The following is an 18,401-nucleotide window of genomic DNA, read 5'->3' as shown; positions in this document are numbered from 1 at the left end:
ACAGTTACGGGGGAGTTATAAAAACTTCTGCACATGTTACAAGTTACATAGTGTAATCAGTAACCTAAGCTTTAAAGTACTAATTCAGTAAGAATAACCAGAAAAACATTTAAAGAGAGGGTTTGAAAAATTTTGGAGGTTTCTTTTGGTAGTTGCAGGGCTGTATTAATCACCATGGATTTAAGATGGGTTAATGAAATTATAAAGGCCCTTAATTTTGTTAAAATATATATTTAAAACGTTTGCTTTTTAACAATATGATGTATTCCCAAATGCAGTGTGAAACAATTGCATGATTTCTCGTGACTCACATACAATAATCACAATTTGTTTTGGTCGTATTGCCTAAATAAAGAAAATATTGCTACTGCCCTTACTCACTCGTTATTGTTGTATCACAAGACCAAAAGGTTACAAGCTGGACTCATTAACGAAAAATAACAAATTATTTTTTAGTGAAAATCTTCTGCACTGGGATAACAAAAACCTATAAATAGTAAATAAATAAAATCACTCAAAGTCACTCTATTACAAAAAACGGTAAAACATTTTAATTAAAACTGTATTAAATAATGGGACTAATCAAATTTTGGACCCACACATTCAGTGGCAGAGTTCTAAAAGTTCATTTTCCTTCTAAAAAAAGGGTTAATATATACACGCAAAGTTAATGAAGAAAATCACAATCCTTACACACTAATTTGCGCAATTTTAAGCGTAGATCATATAAAAAAAATATGTACATATAAATTGTTTTAAAAAGCGCCAAAGATTCCCGCAACTATCCTAGAATTTATTATTACCAAATATTTTCCATTGATACATTCATTTTCAAACAAATACCTGTCTGGGATTTAGGAAATTAAAAAAGAGGCTGAATTTGTAAAGCCACACAAAATTATTCAGGACTTGAAGATGCTAGGATATATATTTTATACAGGGTGTTATGCAAATATGTGGCCAAACAATAATAGATATACCAGATTCACTCCTTCAAGTTTAGCACCGAAACTAAGTGAAATAATTAAATACGACCCCACAATAACACTGTTAAAAAATTTAGGTAATATTGATATGTAAATACCTCCAAAGTGTCTGGCCTAATTTTTCAAAATCCGATAGCGGCTTTATATCAAAACTCACAGATTAATTTTTAATCTGGACCTTCCTGAGGCGATTTCTTGTAAAAAATTGCTAAAAAGAAGATTAAATTAACTCAATGAGGTGGCAAGTTGGGCGACTGTGTGTTCTTGAGCCAAGGCAGCCAATTCTTTAACCCACTCGTCTAACAATACGGCGCATAAGGCTACATGTTGGCCTTCGTTAAATTTCGGGTATATTAGATTAAATTGTAACTCTTCAGGTGATGATACTAAAGGCATGCTGGTTTCTACCTGGCTCGGTCTTCTGCCGAACATACTTGTTATGGATGGAATGTTCAGACTTCTTCTCTTAGGTCCATTTCGTTGAAACGGTTCGTTAGATTCCGCCGGTTTTTGTGCCGAAGATTTTTCAGTATGGTATCGGCGCAGGTTCACCAGCATTACTTCTCTGTCCACTAAAATGTCTTGCGCGTATCTTATTAAACCAACTTTATCGGAATAGCGGTTCATGGCCTCATCTACTTGATGTTTTAATAAATTTAATATCTGAAAAATACAAATATCAACAAATCTATTTCCTGTAACGAAAAAATAAACAAGCCCACCTCGAAAATGGACGGCACATTGGGCGGCAACGTCATGTTATCCTCAAGTAAATAAGCTCGTAACAAGGGTTGTGGGTATGCAGCCAGTCTTGATATGATGCCGGTTAAGTGCAAGTTAACGTATATAGAATTGGATAAAAAATTCCTTAATTTCTCCATCAAAATAGTTAAAAATGGCCCAGCACACGGAGGCGTTTCTAGATGCATATCATCGAGTACAAGAATTGCATTTGATCTTCTCCCTTTACTTGTCGAAACAAGCCATTCACTCTCTTCTTTTATATCGTCTAAATTCATATTGAAACTCTCGTAGCCGCTACTTCTTTCCAAAGATATCAAACTGTCCGATTTTTCTTCTAAAAGTACAAGTACAAGTACTTCACTATAATAATATGTACTCAGTACTTCACTTTAATAATATGAAATCTAACATCACTAAAGAGATTACTTGACTGCATGCATCTGAAACATCTCCAGAAGGATATATAACCCATGTGCAAATGAGTACTTGAGTTTGAATCATGACGACGGCTTTAAAAGCAGAAATGAGGCAGCTTTAAGGCGGCTTAGAGGCGAAATTTGTCCTCTCACCATGAGAGAATGGGGTGCTAGTGAACACAGGCAATGTTTTCATCATAGTAAGGGATACAAGCGAAGGGAGGATGATATCTGATATGCTCCAAGCAAAAATAACTCTGCACAGGTTAGAGGGTGTGTGGCAAGACTTGAGATGGATCCAAATCAGAATTACTGGCTTGAACACAATGATCAGACCTAGCGCAGGTCAGGCTAACAAGCCAGGCATGTATGACGATTACAAGCACAATGCCTGTCAAGTTATCAAGGTGGACAAGACAACAATCAACAGATCCTCCATATGAAGGGAAACTGCTGAGCAGGGATGAGCAGAACCAATGAATGTGTTGCAGGTGGTATCTAGAAAGAGCACCAATTAAACTTGGTACAAATCCCAGTATAATTTGAGTGGAAGGATGCTAGAAGGGAAACAACTTGTAGGAAAAGAATTAACATAGGTTAGGTCAGTCAAGCAACCCTGAATCTAATTCAAATGTAAGAAACTGAACACAAAAAGAGGCCCTATTCACGATCATGAACAGATCCTCCATTTGAAGAGAATCTGCTGAGCAGGGACGAGCTGAACCAATGAATGTGTTACAGGTTGTATCTAGAAAGAGCACCAATTAAACTTGGTACAAATCCCAGTATAATTTGGGTGGAAGGATGCTGGAAGGGAAAGAACCTATAGTAAAAAAAATAACATAGGTTAGGTCAGTCAAGCAACACTGAATCTAATTCAAAGCTGTAAGAAACTGAACACAAAAAGAGGCCTTATTCACGATCATCAACAGATCCTCCATTTGAAGAGAAACTGCTGAGAAGGGACGAGCAGAACCAATGAATATGTTCTAGGTGGTACCTAGAAAGAGCACCAATTAGATTTGGTACAAATCCTAGTACAATTTGAGTGAAGAATGCTGGAATGGAATTAGCTTGTAAGAAAAGAATTAACACATGTTAGGTCAGTCAAGCAACACTGAATCTAATTCAAAGCTGTAAAAAACTGAAAACAAAGAGCCACAATCATGAACTGCAATTAGGCAACACTCAAAATTTACTGTTTATTGACCGCATATCAAAAGTTTTAATCATTATGGTGATATGAAATTTGTCAAGACATGCTCTGCAGCAAATTTGTAATACAAAAGCATAAAAAACAGAACTACCACATACCACTGTTACAAGAAATATCTTCGTCTCCGTTATAGGAGTTACTCCAACTGGAACAAGCTCTCTGACATTGCCCAATTTTATTTCTAGCATCGCAAAGGTAAGCATAGTACTTCCCATACAAACTTTGACTATGTTTGAAATGATTCCACTGGATGAAACTACCGTCGACTCCGACATCGCTATCGGGCAATCGACAGCAATTAGGCGCTAGTAGCAACAGCTTTTCGAAACTTGAGCACGACAGATCCAAAGGCAGCAGTATTTTACGTTGCGACAACAGTACTTGAAAACACGGCTGGAAAAATATTTTACTGCGACTTAACGATATAAATCCTAGTGGTTTTTACCTGTAAATGTTTGAAGCTCAGCTCCAACATCAGATCTTCGCAATTTAGGTCAATCAGTGATTCGAAAAGCGCCAATGACACAAGGCATAACTGCCTTTCTGAATCAATCCTGTTTATCAGTATATTTAATAGCCTATCGCCGTCGTATTCAACTACTAGTAAAAATCGTAAAACGGCGTGTAATAACCCTGGCTCGGTAACTGTACGTATGATCAATTCTAAATAGGCTGTCGCTGCCACTTGCTCTAATATATTTATTTGCAAAAGGGCTGCGCCTAATACTGGTATTAAAAAACCCCTGTATAAAAACTCTTGTAATTGTTGCCTTATCATGGGATGTGCAATTTGAGCAACCGCATTACTAAAATCCAATGAAGTGACAAAAGTTAAAAGCCCTTTGATTTCTTTCACGTCGTCTGGCGTAAAACGATGCCAATCAGGTACTCCGATATCGTCGATCGAGTTTGGTAACACAGAATATAAACCACTTAAACCTGACGCTACCAACACGGAAAAATTTGAATGTTCTGATATGTATATGGCTACTTCTTTATTTTTTATTGACAGTGTCATGCAAAGTAAAAGGGCATCACGAGCTCTCATCCCTATAGAATCTTCTCTATGTACAAACGGGATTAATAGAGAAAATATTATGAATCTGAAAACAAAATTAAATATTTTACAGTGATTGTCGCCTATGCGTTCCACTATACGAATTATTCAAAGCTGATAATTTTAATCGGAGAACGTTCCAGATAAATAATGAATGAGCAACCTACATGCTATATTTTCGGAGCATCTGGGACATATAAAAACCCGAATATTATACAGGTTTTAATTTAAGAACTAAAAGGTGTCACAGTATTGTAATTTATTTTTTTCGTCAATTTCCAAGAGTTTTTTAAATAATAAATTGACATCTGATACACCAATTAAACTTTAAAAACTCAAAAATAATAGCAATTTAGGATTTATAATTTAAGGAACAAAAAATTTTCAGAAAAGCTGTGCACAGCATAAATTCTAAAATGCAATCAGCAGGCAACTATTAACTCTTCGTATCACCCTGTTAATTTCACACCATTGAAAGGAAAATAGTTTTAACCAACACATGGTATTTATGACAAAACTACTTTCTGACAAGATAAAATGCAATATTAAAAAGATATGTATTTAAGTCCCATAATGAAAACATCTTGTTAGGATTAAGGAGATAAGTAATAAGATGATAAATTAAATTAACTCACCTGTCAACATTTCTATCACATTGGAAAAATAACTTTATGAAACCTATATTTTGTACCAGTAATGTGCTCAACTGATTTAAAAGGTCCACCAAAAGTTTTTCAATTTCTATAGAAAAAACTTCCCCATGACATGAATTTAATAATTTAAGCATAGGCTTGACGAAAGCATCATGTTTTAATAACAACTCCCTTGATTGAGCTATTAACATTTCATATAACTTCAACTGCTCACATCGCACAGCATTTTTATATCTGAAAAAGACAGACATTACTTCAAATTGCAATTTACTAAAAGGGTTTGAACCATCACAGCACTCATAATGTTACTTACTTTCCAGATCTCATGCTCCATTCAAAAAGCTTATCTAATATATTCTCTGTTAATAAATAATCTAGACATTGTGAAGAATTATTCATACACAACCTGTCATTTCTTTTCATGTCATAGAGAAGTAATGTGACCATTTGTTCAAGATGGTTAACAACCCCCAGTACATCATCATGACTTGGTAGTTGCTAAAAAAATGGGCAATTATAAAAGAACTTGAGCACATATGCAATGATTAAAGAATGGGTTATTTCATACAAATGTGAAAAGTAAAAAGCACAGGCCCCATTGTTTTGTTTACAAATTAAATGTAACCTGTTGCTTCGGAATGAATGATTTTAAACCCATTTTTTTTATTTACACAAAATTAATGGCAAATTTACCTGAACTCTCTGAAGTATTTTAAGAGCCTGATGCCAGTGTTCCTTAAAACTATCGTAACATGCTTGGGGATCACATTCTTCTTCAGTATTTATCACAGTTCTTGAATTTTTTGATAGGAAAGAATGATTTCGTAACCATTCCATGCTAACAGCACCCAGATTCAAGACATTTTTTGATTGTCTTTTTGTGCGGCAGCCAAATTATTATTTCACCATAAATATTTTCATGATATATTTTGATAAAAATGACATTTTGTATCAGTGACAGATTAAACGTCAGTTGAAGAACCCACTTGATGTACAAATACTGAGGTCGATTAATCAACTGTTTAAATAGTGCGTATTTCTTGTTCTGCAGAATTATTTTCTTTAATTTAATCATGAATATATTTTCATCTTTAATGAATATCCTTTCTCTCTCGGATGTTCTATCTGACATATGTTGTTTTGATGCATTCCGCGCCATCTCGCGGCGCGAGACCGGATCTCCAACCGCAGTTTGGGATATGGGGACATCTAGCGATAGGGCTTTCCATTTATGTATTTTTCAGTTGTTATTTAAAATAAAAGTCATCATAAAATTTAATTTCGACCAATTTAAGCACCCAGATATTATATAGCATAACAAATAACAAATCAACTGAGAATGTTTGCATTTAAAAATAATTTTGTACCACGTGGACGCAGTTTGATTTAATTGAAAATAAGAAATTTTCCCTCCAATTCAGTGGCGCCCTCTAGACCTTGGACGGCATTTTTGTTTTGATTGGCGTTGTGCTGTTAAAATCCATGCAAAACTGTGGAAAAGTGAGTGAAAAATATGTTTTCCACTCCGAAAAGAAATAAAGCAGGACCGAATAGTGAGTGTGAAACCGTTGTGACACCAAATAATCGTGTTTTAAATTCTACGAGTTTTAATATCACAGACAAAGACCGTGATAATTGTAGCCCAAGCCTAAATGAAAAGGATGTAATTTCTCCAGGTGAAACTCGCCGAGGAAGGCCTAGGGCTGCTTTATTAAACACGTTAATTTTGGAAGGTTCCACATCTCCTAGTTCCATTAAATGTACATATTGTAGTAGAGTTTTTCCAAGGGAAAAGTCATTGCAAGCACATCTGAGAACTCACACAGGTGAAGACATTTTGATCTTTAAATATTTGCCGTTATTTAAATGTCTGTTGATTATTTAATGTGGACGTGTTATTAGTATAGGATAATGGATTCTACGGCTTGATTGTAATCAGGAATGATGGTGCCCTAATTAGTTTTTAAACATGTTTAAGAGGAGTTTAAAATTTAAATTAAATTTGCCATTTTTAACTGAAATTTTAAAAGGCACCTTTCAAATTTTTATTTTGCTTTAAATGTAATGGAATACTTTTTGATTGGAAAGTAATTGTCAGAGATGAATGTTTTTTATTTTAAATTGGCTACTTATAGAGAATTTGTGATTGATATTTATAGTTTATATTTTGTAGGTGAAAGACCATATGTATGTGACTATCCTCGTTGTACGAGAAAATTTGCTCAGTCTGGACAATTAAAAACTCATCAAAGGCTCCATACTGGTGAAAAGCCTTTTATATGTGCAGCTCCAAATTGTTCAAGGAAATTCACACATGCAAATCGACACTGTCCAGATCATCCTGATTTTACGTTAAAGAGGTTCCTTGCTAAACCTCAGCCAAATATTGATAAAACATATGATGAAGCCCATAGTACTGAAGTAAGGCAATGGTTGCAAAATTTTGACAGGTTAGTGATATTTAATTAAATTTTTATGCTTAAACATCAAGTGTTATTTCCTTAAAGGAGAAACAAGAGCTCAGTAAAGTCAAATGAAAATCTAGACACAACACCAAAAAAATCTATTGTGTTCAAACGTGAAGAATCGGTTTTTAGTAGTGGAAGTTCAGCATATTATTCAAGTTGCTCACAAATCAGCACTGATTTAGAAAGTTCACCAAAATCTGAACTTGACGATTTAGAAACTTCAATTTGTAGCAACTCTGGAAGTTCAGAAAGTGATGTAATGGCTGGTAAGATCTTGCATTTCCTAATAAGCCTTTCCAATTTAACTTTTAATTAGCATATCTAGTAAAATGTCAATTCTACAATATTAGCGGGAATACTTTTTGTCAGTATAACTATTATCATTTTTATACAATCTAAACAATATATTTTTACCAGGAACTTGTTGGCAACCAGTTGTCAATGCGCATGTTTTTTATTTTATTATTAGAATCTCCACCACCAAAACCTTCTGAACTGCCCAAAAAAAGATGGTTACGTGAAGCGGTCCAAGACCAAAGGCTATGGGATTCCACTAATGATTTGGCCAGCCCCATAAATTGGGGGGAAGACTCCTACACAGATCCCGAGGTGAATAAAACCTCCGATTGCAGTGCTGAAAATCAGAAACGTCCCTCCGTTTTGGTCTGTGTGCAAGGCGGTCGAAGCAAGGAGATTTCAAGTGATGAAATTCAGGGGGCGATGGCTTTGGTTGAGTTAAAAAATGGACTGAGTTGTAATTTTAATTACAGAATATAGTGTTGGAGGTATTTGTGTAGAAACTTTTTGAATAACAGTGCAACTTCTTTAGCTTATATACAGTTTAACATTGATGTATTTATTTATCTTTTTCTCCTGTACAAATTTTTACAGCACAACACAATAATTACAACCAATTTTAAGTTATGGCTTAGTAAAAAAAAAGCTAAATGAATGTACACTGTATATATATATGTATATTATGCACAGAAGTTGCTTCCAGGGAACATAGTTTGAGCCAACAAAGTTTCAGTAAATTATGAAAAATTACAAAATTGGAAAATTAAAAAACAATTTTTTTGATCTCTTTTCTATTGGTGCTTTTCCTTTTTTTTTTATATAATTTCTGCTGTATATTAAAGGTACTAGTTTTTCTATTAACATTTCTGTCCCCTGTACTATTGGCTCATTTTAGAAAAAAAACATGTGATAAAGTATTTATTGTTTTCATGTTAATTTTTTGTTAATTCTGAAACAAATTGTTTTTGTTTCAAAAATTTTAATAATGTTTGGAGAAAAAATGTTTTTAATTGATTTACTAATCGGTCACTTATTTATTTTTTTCTATATTATGTAGTCCTTGTGTTTCTCATTGTTTTAGTAATCGGCTCTTTTTACAATTTAACTTTTTATCGTGAATATAAAATTTTAATAAAGAAAAATAACTTGTGATTTTTTAAAATGTAAATTAACAGAAATATATTAAGGTTTGTGTACCTTGATGCAATGATTTTTATTTTTCTCAAGTTGAATATGTACCTTAAAAAAAATTAACCTTCCAAAGAAGAAAGTTAAGATTACACAGTTAAAGAGATGACGGGTCGTAAATCCCAATCCCAGTTGTTTTTTTTACACATCCCACATGCTTTTCACCCGACGCGACTTGAAGTGTAGGAAGGAAAATAATGGGTCTAGTATCCTGAAATATTCTTCTGATCACCACAATTATTGCCTATCACTTTCATGTTTTGCTGATACTTGAAGTCCCTTTCTGCTTAATCTGGAATGAAAATTTACATTTTCTTTTTTTAGTTTTATTATTTAAACTTTCGCGGGCAAATTAAACAAATTATTTTAAATTACTCTCTGTGTCAGTATTATTTATTGTCGATTTGGTTAAAAGGTGATTAACAATTTATTTATTGCCTAATGGGGAATTAGAGAAGTAGGGAGGTGAAAAATTTGGTGGAGGAATGTGATGTGAGAAGAAAATGGCTGTTTTCTATAATAGTTCAGGAACAAAAATCTGGAGCACCAAGTTGTATATTAAATTTTATTTTTTAGTATTTTATACAATAAACAAATGTTAAATAATAATACAAGGAGGCAATTATTTAGTATACACAAAACCTAAGTCCCTATTATTTTGGTATATTGATATAGATTGAATGTTGTAAAATAAAAAATCAACAAATAAATAGAAAATGTAATTGGCTTTCAGTAAGAGCTTCACCTGGAAATATTGTCTCCAGAAACCCCCAAAACATGTTCGTAATACCTATATGAACGTAATGGGTTAGGGAGATAAGTAACAAAAAAGATATCTTAAACTATAAATTAGTACTTTGTTCGATAGAAAAATTTCAAAATTGTCACCCAAATACATTTATAAATATTTTATAAAATTTCGATAGTAAAAATCAGTCATATCAATTATAATAACCTGAAAAACTTACTAACATTAGAGCGCCCAAATGTCAATTTTATATCACTTAGTGTCTTCAGCTGCCAACATTAACGATTAACAATTTCACTGAAAAACCGAAATTTTAAACATCATCGTAGAGCTATATTTATCAAATAATTTCATATATTTATATAATACAAAACATAAATACAACATAACGTATATTTACAAGAAAAATGAAGGCAAACTTCATTATTTATATATACAGGGATTTAAACACAACTGAATTTGACGCCATCGTCGCTCGAAAAACAGTTATGGCAGTGGAGTTTTTGATTTCGAACCCTCACGTCGGTACCCATACGCCCATCGCCTAACTGTATGCGACACACGCAACACTTAAAACATTCCATGTGGTAAAATAAACATAAGCTTTCGATTATCATGGCTGCTCCACGACCTACAAAAAAGAATAATTTTCACTTCCCATATTTCAAGGTTCGGGCACCTAAAATACTTAAAAAAAAGTTCTAAATATACCCTGCAAAAACTTTCTTCATAAAACAATGTTCCCGCGTTACTATAAGATTTACAGCAGGAAATAGTATGCTTTAAAACGCAAACCCGATTGGTTTATATACAAGAAAATTCTTCATTACGGATCCGGAACCTTTTACCATCGTGACAAACGCTTTTTCAAAATCTTGTGCAATTTTCCTGTGGCAGCGTGAAAACTCCTGGAAACTTTTCTATGAAGGGAATTTTGCAAATAAATTTTGTTTTACAGGTACGCCCAGTATAAATTGTTTTTAAACTTTACGGCACAAAAGAGAATTTTCACTTTTTTGTGAAAAAATAAATATTTTGAAAAAAAAAATCAAATGAAAAGTAAGTTTTTCCAATTTCACAAGCTGTTGGAAAATTGGTTCAGTTTTCACCACCCATCCAAAAAATGAAATAAAATCAACTAAAAATCTGGCTCACGAAAGTTCCAGAAGCCCACATTTCCATAGCGATGATGGGTGATAAACCAATATATTTTCACACCTCCAATATTGCCAAATCTACTTGAAACTAACAGCAACTTTGAAATTTTAAATACAAAATCCTGTATGTCAATAGACCAAAAATTTATCTACATCATTCCATTATCTTTAACTGAGAAACATTTGAAAAATGGAGGGAAATTGCTATATCAACGTAAATTGAAATATTCAACAGCATTGAAAAACTTTTTTTACCCGTCTGAGTTCCATTCTAAGCTATTCAAAATTAACTTCTAATTTTATTTACATACTACCAACGATTTTCTAAGAATCAATATATTTTTTCAGAAACCTTCGGTAGATTGATAGAGACAAAATCTGAGTAAAATGAGAGTCTGGAAAATTGATATTTCAGAGTTGCCATTGGTTTCGGGTAGATCTAGCAACGCTGCATCTGTGAAAAAATTTCTAAAATAAGGAATATTGCGGTCGTATACTAAATTTTGAAAGGTTATTTTCATATTCATTGTAAATCACCCTCTATATACTTGCACAGAACCAGACGATTGATAGGTACCAGTTTCCTAAGAAAACGTGAAAATTGGCGGAAAATTTCTGCCCATTTACCAAAACGGGTTCAAGTGATAGAGATTCTGTACCAATGGCATGGCCATGGCATAGATAAGATATGGCATTGTTATGCCAGAGGTTATTCATAGTTATACCTAATTCATTGTTGCAGTAGGAGCATTTCTTTTTCCCACTAACGCTGAGCATACGATCTTGCAAACTGTCGTCCAATTTTGCAGGTGGTGAGTAAGGTACTGAAGGCATGGCGTGACCCATAGTTTGGGAATGATTGATGTAGGGTTTGGGACTGTATTCTTTGTTGACTACGTCAGGTCTAAAAAGTGTCAATTGTCAACACACACACCATTCTTTTTAACCGCGTTAATACCTCCTGAGCGCTTGGATACGTTCATTAGCGCTGGTTCGATTCTGTACCCTCTGTGTGATCGTGTGGATCACTGAGTCTGGCAATGGTTTCTCTTGCCGAGAATGTTGCTGCCAATTTTTAGGGGCTGGCGCATTTTTCTGGTGTTGCTCAGACAATCTTCTAAGTTCAGCTTCCTAAACAAGTTTCCTTAATGAAATATCTTCTGTTTTAAAAATACCCATAAAAACAAAGTTGGAAAACTTTAGGTTACAAAACAGGTAACGCTTCATTGAAGATTCATTCGGTATTCGGTATTAAAATTTAGTTGGTACACCCCAAAGGGCATAAGATAGAGGGGAAGGTCGCGTATACTGTTACGAATGCCATCTATTATTTGTGTCCAAGTACTAAAGTACTGTCATGGCGGTTAAAAGTAATGCGTCACACTGAAAATACTACCGTAGCTTGTAACGGATAACAGCACTTTATTTATATTTTAATAACAAAAAAAATTAAAACCATTTCGACATTTTTTTTTTCACATTTTACCTTTCAAAATTTAAATTGAATTGAACCGTACGTCCCGCGCGTTTTCCGTTTTCATGACTGCACACAATCACTAGAGGGCATTGAAACTCGTGTACGCTTTTTAACATTGCAAATAATGGGAGCCTTCCCCTCTATCTTATACTCTTTGGTGCCCCCTGTGTTTGGAGAAATATTTTTTTTTCCTGGATTTAAAAAAAAATAGGGCGCAATGTACTCGTATTATTTATTCCATTGCAGTTTCCCGGTGGATCAAAGTCGAATGTTGCCTTATTTTGATAAATTTATTTTAATCCACGCTTTCGTTATCGGATTAACCGCTTGTAAGTATTGAATATAACAACCAATCAATTCTTGTCCAAAAACCACCTTATTTGAAAAAAAAAAAAAAACGGTATCTACACAAAACAGAAAAAAAAATGCACATTACTTTTTTGTATTTTTGCCTACAATCTTCTATAATTAAGTGCAATTAAAAAGAAAGAAAAAAACTAATCAATGATGTCACATTTCTAGTTTAGAATCCAGCATAATGTTTTTTTCATAAATTCATTCATTCATTATTTTCGCTAATTATTTTGTCCTTTCAGACTAACCTGAAATACCCAGTGTTGATTATAATTCTTGACTTCTGGATTAGCCTTGGGCTGAATCCAGTTGTCGTTGTGCCTGGGCCTAGGCACGGCGCTCAGAGCTTTCAGGCTGGGCTTGGTTAGAATTCTGGGCTTTGGTTGAGTTCTCAGCGGTTTAGGCATAATTGGTTGTCTATTAACAGGTGGTGGGGATATAAAAGCCGATCTTCTAGCGTCGTGTTGTAGCTCCGGCATAGATTTTCTATGGTCAATAGCTGGTAGATTGTTGGTAATCAGCGTTCTTCTGTCAGCTGAAGCGTGATAAGCGTGCTGTATATCGGGCATCGATTTACGATAATGAATCTCTTCCGATCTTTCATAATAAGCGGAAGTCACGTCACCGATCGATTTCCGAAATTCCAAAGGAAGATGTTGGAGTTCAGGCATGGACTTCCTGTAGTCAGTATTGACATATGTGTGATAATCGTCGCATATATTTTCCAAAGAATGTCTATTGTTTTGAAGTCTTGCTCGGTTACGACTTTCTTGGAATAAACGATTTTCTCTTTGTCTCTCCAACTCTTCTCGTTCGAGTTGTCTCAACTCCTGCTCGACCTTAAGCACTTCCGAATCGTGGTCTTCCAAGAAATCTGGCGAAGACTGAAAATAATTCGAACAATAATACTTTTTAACTTTGCATGACTACTTACCTGAGGAAAATACGGACTGTTGAATTGTTCGCTTCCCAAAGTGGGCTCAAAATTTTCGCATTTAGGTGCAACGGCAGTCTTCGTCAGATTAACCACGTCCGAATTGTCTCTCGATTTTTCCTCCTTTTCCACCATTTCGATTATTTCACGTTCCTTTTTGGTAATTTCATCCTCCTCCGACGTTATACTGTTCGTATGCTAAAAAAAATATGCACGGTCTCTCCCAATTCATTTCCATCGTGTTAGGACCTATGTATTCAAGTACAAGATGTTAAATTACACAAAATAACAAGGGTAAAAAAATATACTCTGTTCATTTGGAAGACAGAGTAATCAAAATTCAATGTATATATATGTTAACTAAATTATATATAACAATCTTGGAGTGTCCGATCAAAATTAATTAATTAAATTAAGAATTATCAAAGGAAATTTTGCCCGAAACCAACATTAACTTCAGAGTTTTTACCATTTACACCCAGTATTATGTATCACCATCACGCATAAGTATAAATATATGTTTAAGTTTTACATTTATTCATTTTATGACTCAGAAAAAAAAATACAAATAAATGTAGCCCCCAGAGAGTACAAGTAGGCCCTAACAGACATATTGAAGCCATTATGTTTTTAAATTTAAATTTAGCATAAATATGTAAAACATACTTTTTTTCTGTTGCAATTCTCTTTTTTTTATTTATTTGACAGAAATTTAAAAGTCGTTTAAACATAGTAAAAGGACGAATTCAAATATAGCAAAAGTACGAATTATTATTAATTTTATTGTTGTAAAAACTTAAAAATGCTGAAAAAGAAAAATTTGAATCGTATTTATAATAGACGTACGAAAAATCACTAGTTTTCCTAAATTAATAAATTAGCAATTACACACTTATAAGCGTAATATTTTATTGCAACATTCGTACGCATTACAATCCAGATAATTTTATTACTCTCCCTGATTAAAGAGTAGACTATAAAGGGCAACATAAAAATGTTTCATATTTTGTTATAATTTACTGGTTAATTTTTTTTTCTGAAAAAATATGAAATCAACATACCTCACTGTCTTGACGTTCGTGGCTTGGCGTACTGGAGTCACCAATACTGCTACACCAAGTGTCACTCGACAATCTTCCCCTATCGATATCGAGTCCAGAATCTTGACTTTCCACTTTACTCAGAAGACCGCTACGATTCTCTTCCTGCATTTTCTTGTACAAAGACTTTTCCAACTTAGATTCTTTTTGCAAAAACGAATTTATGTCGGGCGGTTTTTCGACTAACACGTCGGGATCGATTAAGTCGATATTTGTATCGTCCAAACCTAAGAAACTCGATCTTTTGCTGTGGATTTCTTTTTTGATACGTTTAGTAGAGTTGATCCTTTTGACCGGTTTGGGGACGTGATTTTGTTCATCTTCTGGAGGCGGCGGTGGCGGCGGTTTAACTTTGGGAGGCTCTAGTTTTTTTGTCGACAAAGAAAAGTCTGCCGTTATGAAATCTACAGGTAAATTATTTGGATACGGTTTAAGCTCGATATTTTCATATATTACAGTCTTTGGTAATAAAAATGATTCAGGTACTGCTGCGGAAGACGGTACTTCTTCTGGTAAACTTTGTTCTTTCTTTTGAACGTTAATATTTTTTTTAGTTTGTCCATCCCACTTCTGAAATTTAATGTTTTCCGTCGCGTCTCGGATAAGATCTTCCAAAAATTCTTTAGTGCTGTTAATAACATCTCGAGACAGTACGTTTCGCTGACTACTCGAATTATTAATTTCATCGTCGTTTACTTGGGGTTCTTCAACGATTTGGTTTATAGCATTAGCCTCCTCCGATATTTTTAGTTTCTCTATGCATTTCGGTATAGCATTTGAAACGGCTTCGGTCTCCGTATCAGTAGGTTCATCAGCTTGACTGACTGAACATGATACGTCGGCAGTGTGAATCCCGCTATCTTCTCTATCAGTCAACTCTACTGAAGATAAAGAAGGCGGGTAATTGGTACTGGAATTGCAATAGTCACCGAGGTTGTCCTCTATCGATTTGCCGCCCATTAAATTATCCAGATCTCTATTAAACATATTCAACTTGTTCAGATACATCTCGGCTTCAGGACTAACACTCCTTTCCGATTTACAAATCGATCTTGGTTTTTGATTTTCAAATGCCACCGACCCGTTCGACTTATCTAACAGATAGTTGCTTATCTTGTTTGGTTTGGATTTTTCTACATTATTATTCTCATTATCGGCTTGCGTATTGAAATCCATTAATCTTTGCTTTACAGATATTTGTATGTCACTTTTATCCACACTTTTAATTGATTGGTCGGTGGATCTTTCTAAACTTTTGAGTCTATCTTTGATGCTCCTCGCGTTGGCGAAATCCTCGCTTAAACGGCGAAAACTGTGGGTTTCCATGTGATTGATTTCCAGAGGTTTATCCACCTCGAACAAACCTTTTCGTTTTGAAATTTCGCCTTTCGGTAAAACGCTCTGCGCTTCAGAGTATTCCTTCGATTTAATAACGTCTCTGTTTTTGGTGAAAATCGATTCGTCCACCTTAATTTTCGATTGGATTCTCGATCGGTAATCCTGTATCGCGCCTTCGTACGTATATTGTTCTATCGGTTCTTTGTTCGTGTTAAAATCGTTAAATTTATTATCGAAATTTAAACTGGAAGCCTTGTTCGGAACATTCGGTTTAGGTTTCGAAGGTCTAACCGGAGTTGAATTGGCTGTAATGTTATTTAAGTACTGTCGATTTACATGTTCGCTTTTTTTCGTAAGATTGTTTGTTTCGTCTTCGCTTTGACTTTGGTTTGAATTACTCGACGTGTCTTTGTTGCCCGTTGAGTCGAAAGATTGGTGGTCCTTTTCGTCCTAAAACGTGCGTAATTCTCGTAAAACGCTATAAAGCGGCATGGCAATTATAACAAACCAAAATGCTACAGCTGTCGTCCGTATCGACATCTTTGATGCTGTTCGTTTTCGAACTACTACTACCTATACCGTAATCGCTTAAATCATTCGATTCGTCATCGTATATCGGTATTGTAAATTTAGGGCGACCTTTTTCTTTCCTAAAAATTAAAAATGCGTTCCAGAAAACATTTCACTTTTAGCAAATTTTCTAGATATACTTTCTATTTACATTTTAAAATATTTAAAATAACAAAAAAAAAGAAGAGAAATAAGTTTGAAATTAATCGAAAAAACCAGTAAACTTTTTAGTACTAATGAAACGCTTAATTTGATTTTTTTTAGATACACCTTACTTTATCTCTCCTTTGTTACGACTTATTTCACTTCAAAGTGAATGTGGACGGGCATTATATATTTTAAATATTTTTAGAGCTTAAGTCGTAAGAAAAATATTAAAAAAAAAGAGAAATAAGTTTGAAATTAATACAAAAAAAACAGTAAACTTTTTAGTGCAAAAAAAACTCTTAGTATTAAGCTTTCATTTGATTTTTCTAGATACAATTTCCTTTATCTCTACTTTGTTACGATTTATTTCACTTGAAAGTGAATGTGGACGGACATTATATATTTTAAATATTTTTTAGAGCTTAAGTCGTAAGAAAATTTTGAAAAAAAAAATAAGTTTGAAATAATAAAAAAAAGTAAACTTTTTAGTGCCAATAAAACTCTTAGTATTAAGCTTTCATTTGATTTTTCTAGATACAATTTCTTTATCTCCACTTTGTTACGATTTATTTCACATTAAAGTGAATGTGGACGGGCATTATATATTTTAAATATTTTTTAGAGCTTAAGTCGTAAGAAAAATATTTAAAAAAACGAAATAAGTTTGAAATTAATAAAAAAAGTAAACTTTTTAGTGCCAATAAAACTCTTAGTATTAAGCTTTAATTTGATTTTTTTATATACACTTTCATTTATCTCTACTTTGTAAGCATTTATTTACTTTAAAGTGAATGTGGACGGGCGTTATATATTTTAAATATTTTTTAGAACTTAACTCATAGGAAAAATATTTAAAATAACAAAAAAAAAGAGAAGTAAGTTTGAAATTAATAAAAAAAACAGTAAACATTTTAGTGACAATGAAACGCTTAGAATTAAGCTTTAATTTAATTTTTTTAGATACACTTTCCTTTATTTCTACTTTGTTACGATTTACTTCACTTTAATGTGAATGTGAACGGGCATTATATATTTTAAATATTATTTGGAGCTTCAGTCGTAATTGAATGAATAAATAAATAAAGTTAATTAATATTACTTTTCAATCGGCTTTGTTATTTCAATAAAAATATTTATAACTGCGACATATAAACATAAATTTCAATTAACTAATCAACTACAATGGACTAAAATACCGCCATTTTCTTGTTTTTAAAGAATATAACTTAAATATAACATAAATGAAATTAATTAATAATTAAGATTTCATCTAATAAATTATTAACTCAATTTGTAGTTAAATTAATTAAAACCTTGAAAATGATTGGACTAACCTAAAGCTTATAATTGTCTAGGCAATATCTTATTCATAAAATGAGAAGCAGATTGTGAAAATAATAAAAGATAGTAGCAGAGCTAACGCAAAAATGTATTTGGGGTCCTCTTTTCATTGTTGGCGATTTAAAACAGTCGCTTCGAAATTCTTTCGTAGTAGTAGTAGTCCTAGAATGGTTCACAAAAAATTGATTCCAAATGAAATTAGGACTAACA

At 33.4% G+C, this 18,401-nt stretch overlaps 3 protein-coding genes across 4 annotated transcripts in view; 1 reads left to right on the top strand and 2 right to left on the bottom strand.

Moving 5' to 3' along the window:
* Positions 1–215: 215 nt before the first annotated feature.
* Positions 216–6,099, bottom strand: LOC132695540 (FHIP family protein AGAP011705). Its single transcript, XM_060659845.1, has 7 exons — positions 5,766–6,099; positions 5,386–5,570; positions 5,055–5,306; positions 3,808–4,465; positions 3,461–3,755; positions 1,709–2,064; positions 216–1,649 (listed from the first exon to the last, which is right to left on the bottom strand). Exons 1-7 carry the CDS (start codon positions 5,907–5,909, stop codon positions 1,212–1,214), a joined length of 2,328 nt encoding a protein of 775 aa, XP_060515828.1. The 5' UTR covers positions 5,910–6,099; the 3' UTR covers positions 216–1,211.
* Positions 6,100–6,231: 132 nt separating this feature from the next.
* On the top strand, positions 6,232–8,943 carry LOC132695541 (pair-rule protein odd-paired-like). Its single transcript, XM_060659847.1, has 4 exons — positions 6,232–6,898; positions 7,246–7,522; positions 7,580–7,806; positions 8,010–8,943. Exons 1-4 carry the CDS (start codon positions 6,586–6,588, stop codon positions 8,315–8,317), a joined length of 1,125 nt encoding a protein of 374 aa, XP_060515830.1. The 5' UTR covers positions 6,232–6,585; the 3' UTR covers positions 8,318–8,943.
* A 535-nt stretch (positions 8,944–9,478) lies between these two features.
* LOC132695522 (uncharacterized) overlaps positions 9,479–18,401 on the bottom strand; it is a 47,639-nt gene continuing 38,716 nt past the window's right edge. The window contains exons 4-10 of one of the 2 annotated variants that reach the window (XM_060659818.1): positions 16,642–16,783; positions 14,757–16,583; positions 13,696–13,893; positions 13,010–13,645; positions 11,889–12,061; positions 11,656–11,834; positions 9,479–10,404 (exon numbers count right to left, since the gene is read on the bottom strand). In XM_060659818.1, coding sequence (XP_060515801.1) covers positions 10,217–10,404; positions 11,656–11,834; positions 11,889–12,061; positions 13,010–13,645; positions 13,696–13,893; positions 14,757–16,583; positions 16,642–16,783 — 3,343 coding nt within the window. In that variant the 3' untranslated portion in view covers positions 9,479–10,216. The remainder of the gene's footprint in view (positions 10,405–11,655; positions 11,835–11,888; positions 12,062–13,009; positions 13,646–13,695; positions 13,894–14,756; positions 16,584–16,641; positions 16,784–18,401) is intronic. The other variant, XM_060659817.1, reaches the window with a different exon arrangement.

The sequence above is a fragment of the Cylas formicarius genome, unplaced genomic scaffold, assembly GCF_029955315.1.
Source record: "Cylas formicarius isolate icCylForm1 unplaced genomic scaffold, icCylForm1.1 PGA_scaffold_12__32_contigs__length_19106922, whole genome shotgun sequence".
In the NCBI taxonomy this organism is placed as follows: Eukaryota; Metazoa; Arthropoda; class Insecta; order Coleoptera; family Brentidae; genus Cylas; species Cylas formicarius.
The sequence above is the reverse complement of the archived record's forward strand: the minus strand, read 5'-3'. Positions and strand labels throughout refer to the sequence as shown.

Bases quoted from the DNA above. Each gene is read 5' to 3' on its own strand.
- LOC132695540 (XM_060659845.1), bottom strand. From the start codon at position 5,909: ATGGAATGGTTACGAAATCATTCTTTCCTATCAAAAAATTCAAGAACT. The intron at 5,307-5,385 runs GTAAGTAACATT...TGTCTTTTTCAG, and splicing joins TGGAGCATGAGATCTGGAAA to ATATAAAAATGCTGTGCGAT. The intron at 2,065-3,460 runs GTATGTGGTAGT...TTGTACTTTTAG, and splicing joins AGATATTTCTTGTAACAGTG to AAGAAAAATCGGACAGTTTG.
- LOC132695541 (XM_060659847.1), top strand. From the start codon at position 6,586: ATGTTTTCCACTCCGAAAAGAAATAAAGCAGGACCGAATAGTGAGTGT. The intron at 6,899-7,245 runs GTGAAGACATTT...TATATTTTGTAG, and splicing joins ACATCTGAGAACTCACACAG to GTGAAAGACCATATGTATGT. The intron at 7,807-8,009 runs GTAAGATCTTGC...TTTTATTATTAG, and splicing joins AGAAAGTGATGTAATGGCTG to AATCTCCACCACCAAAACCT.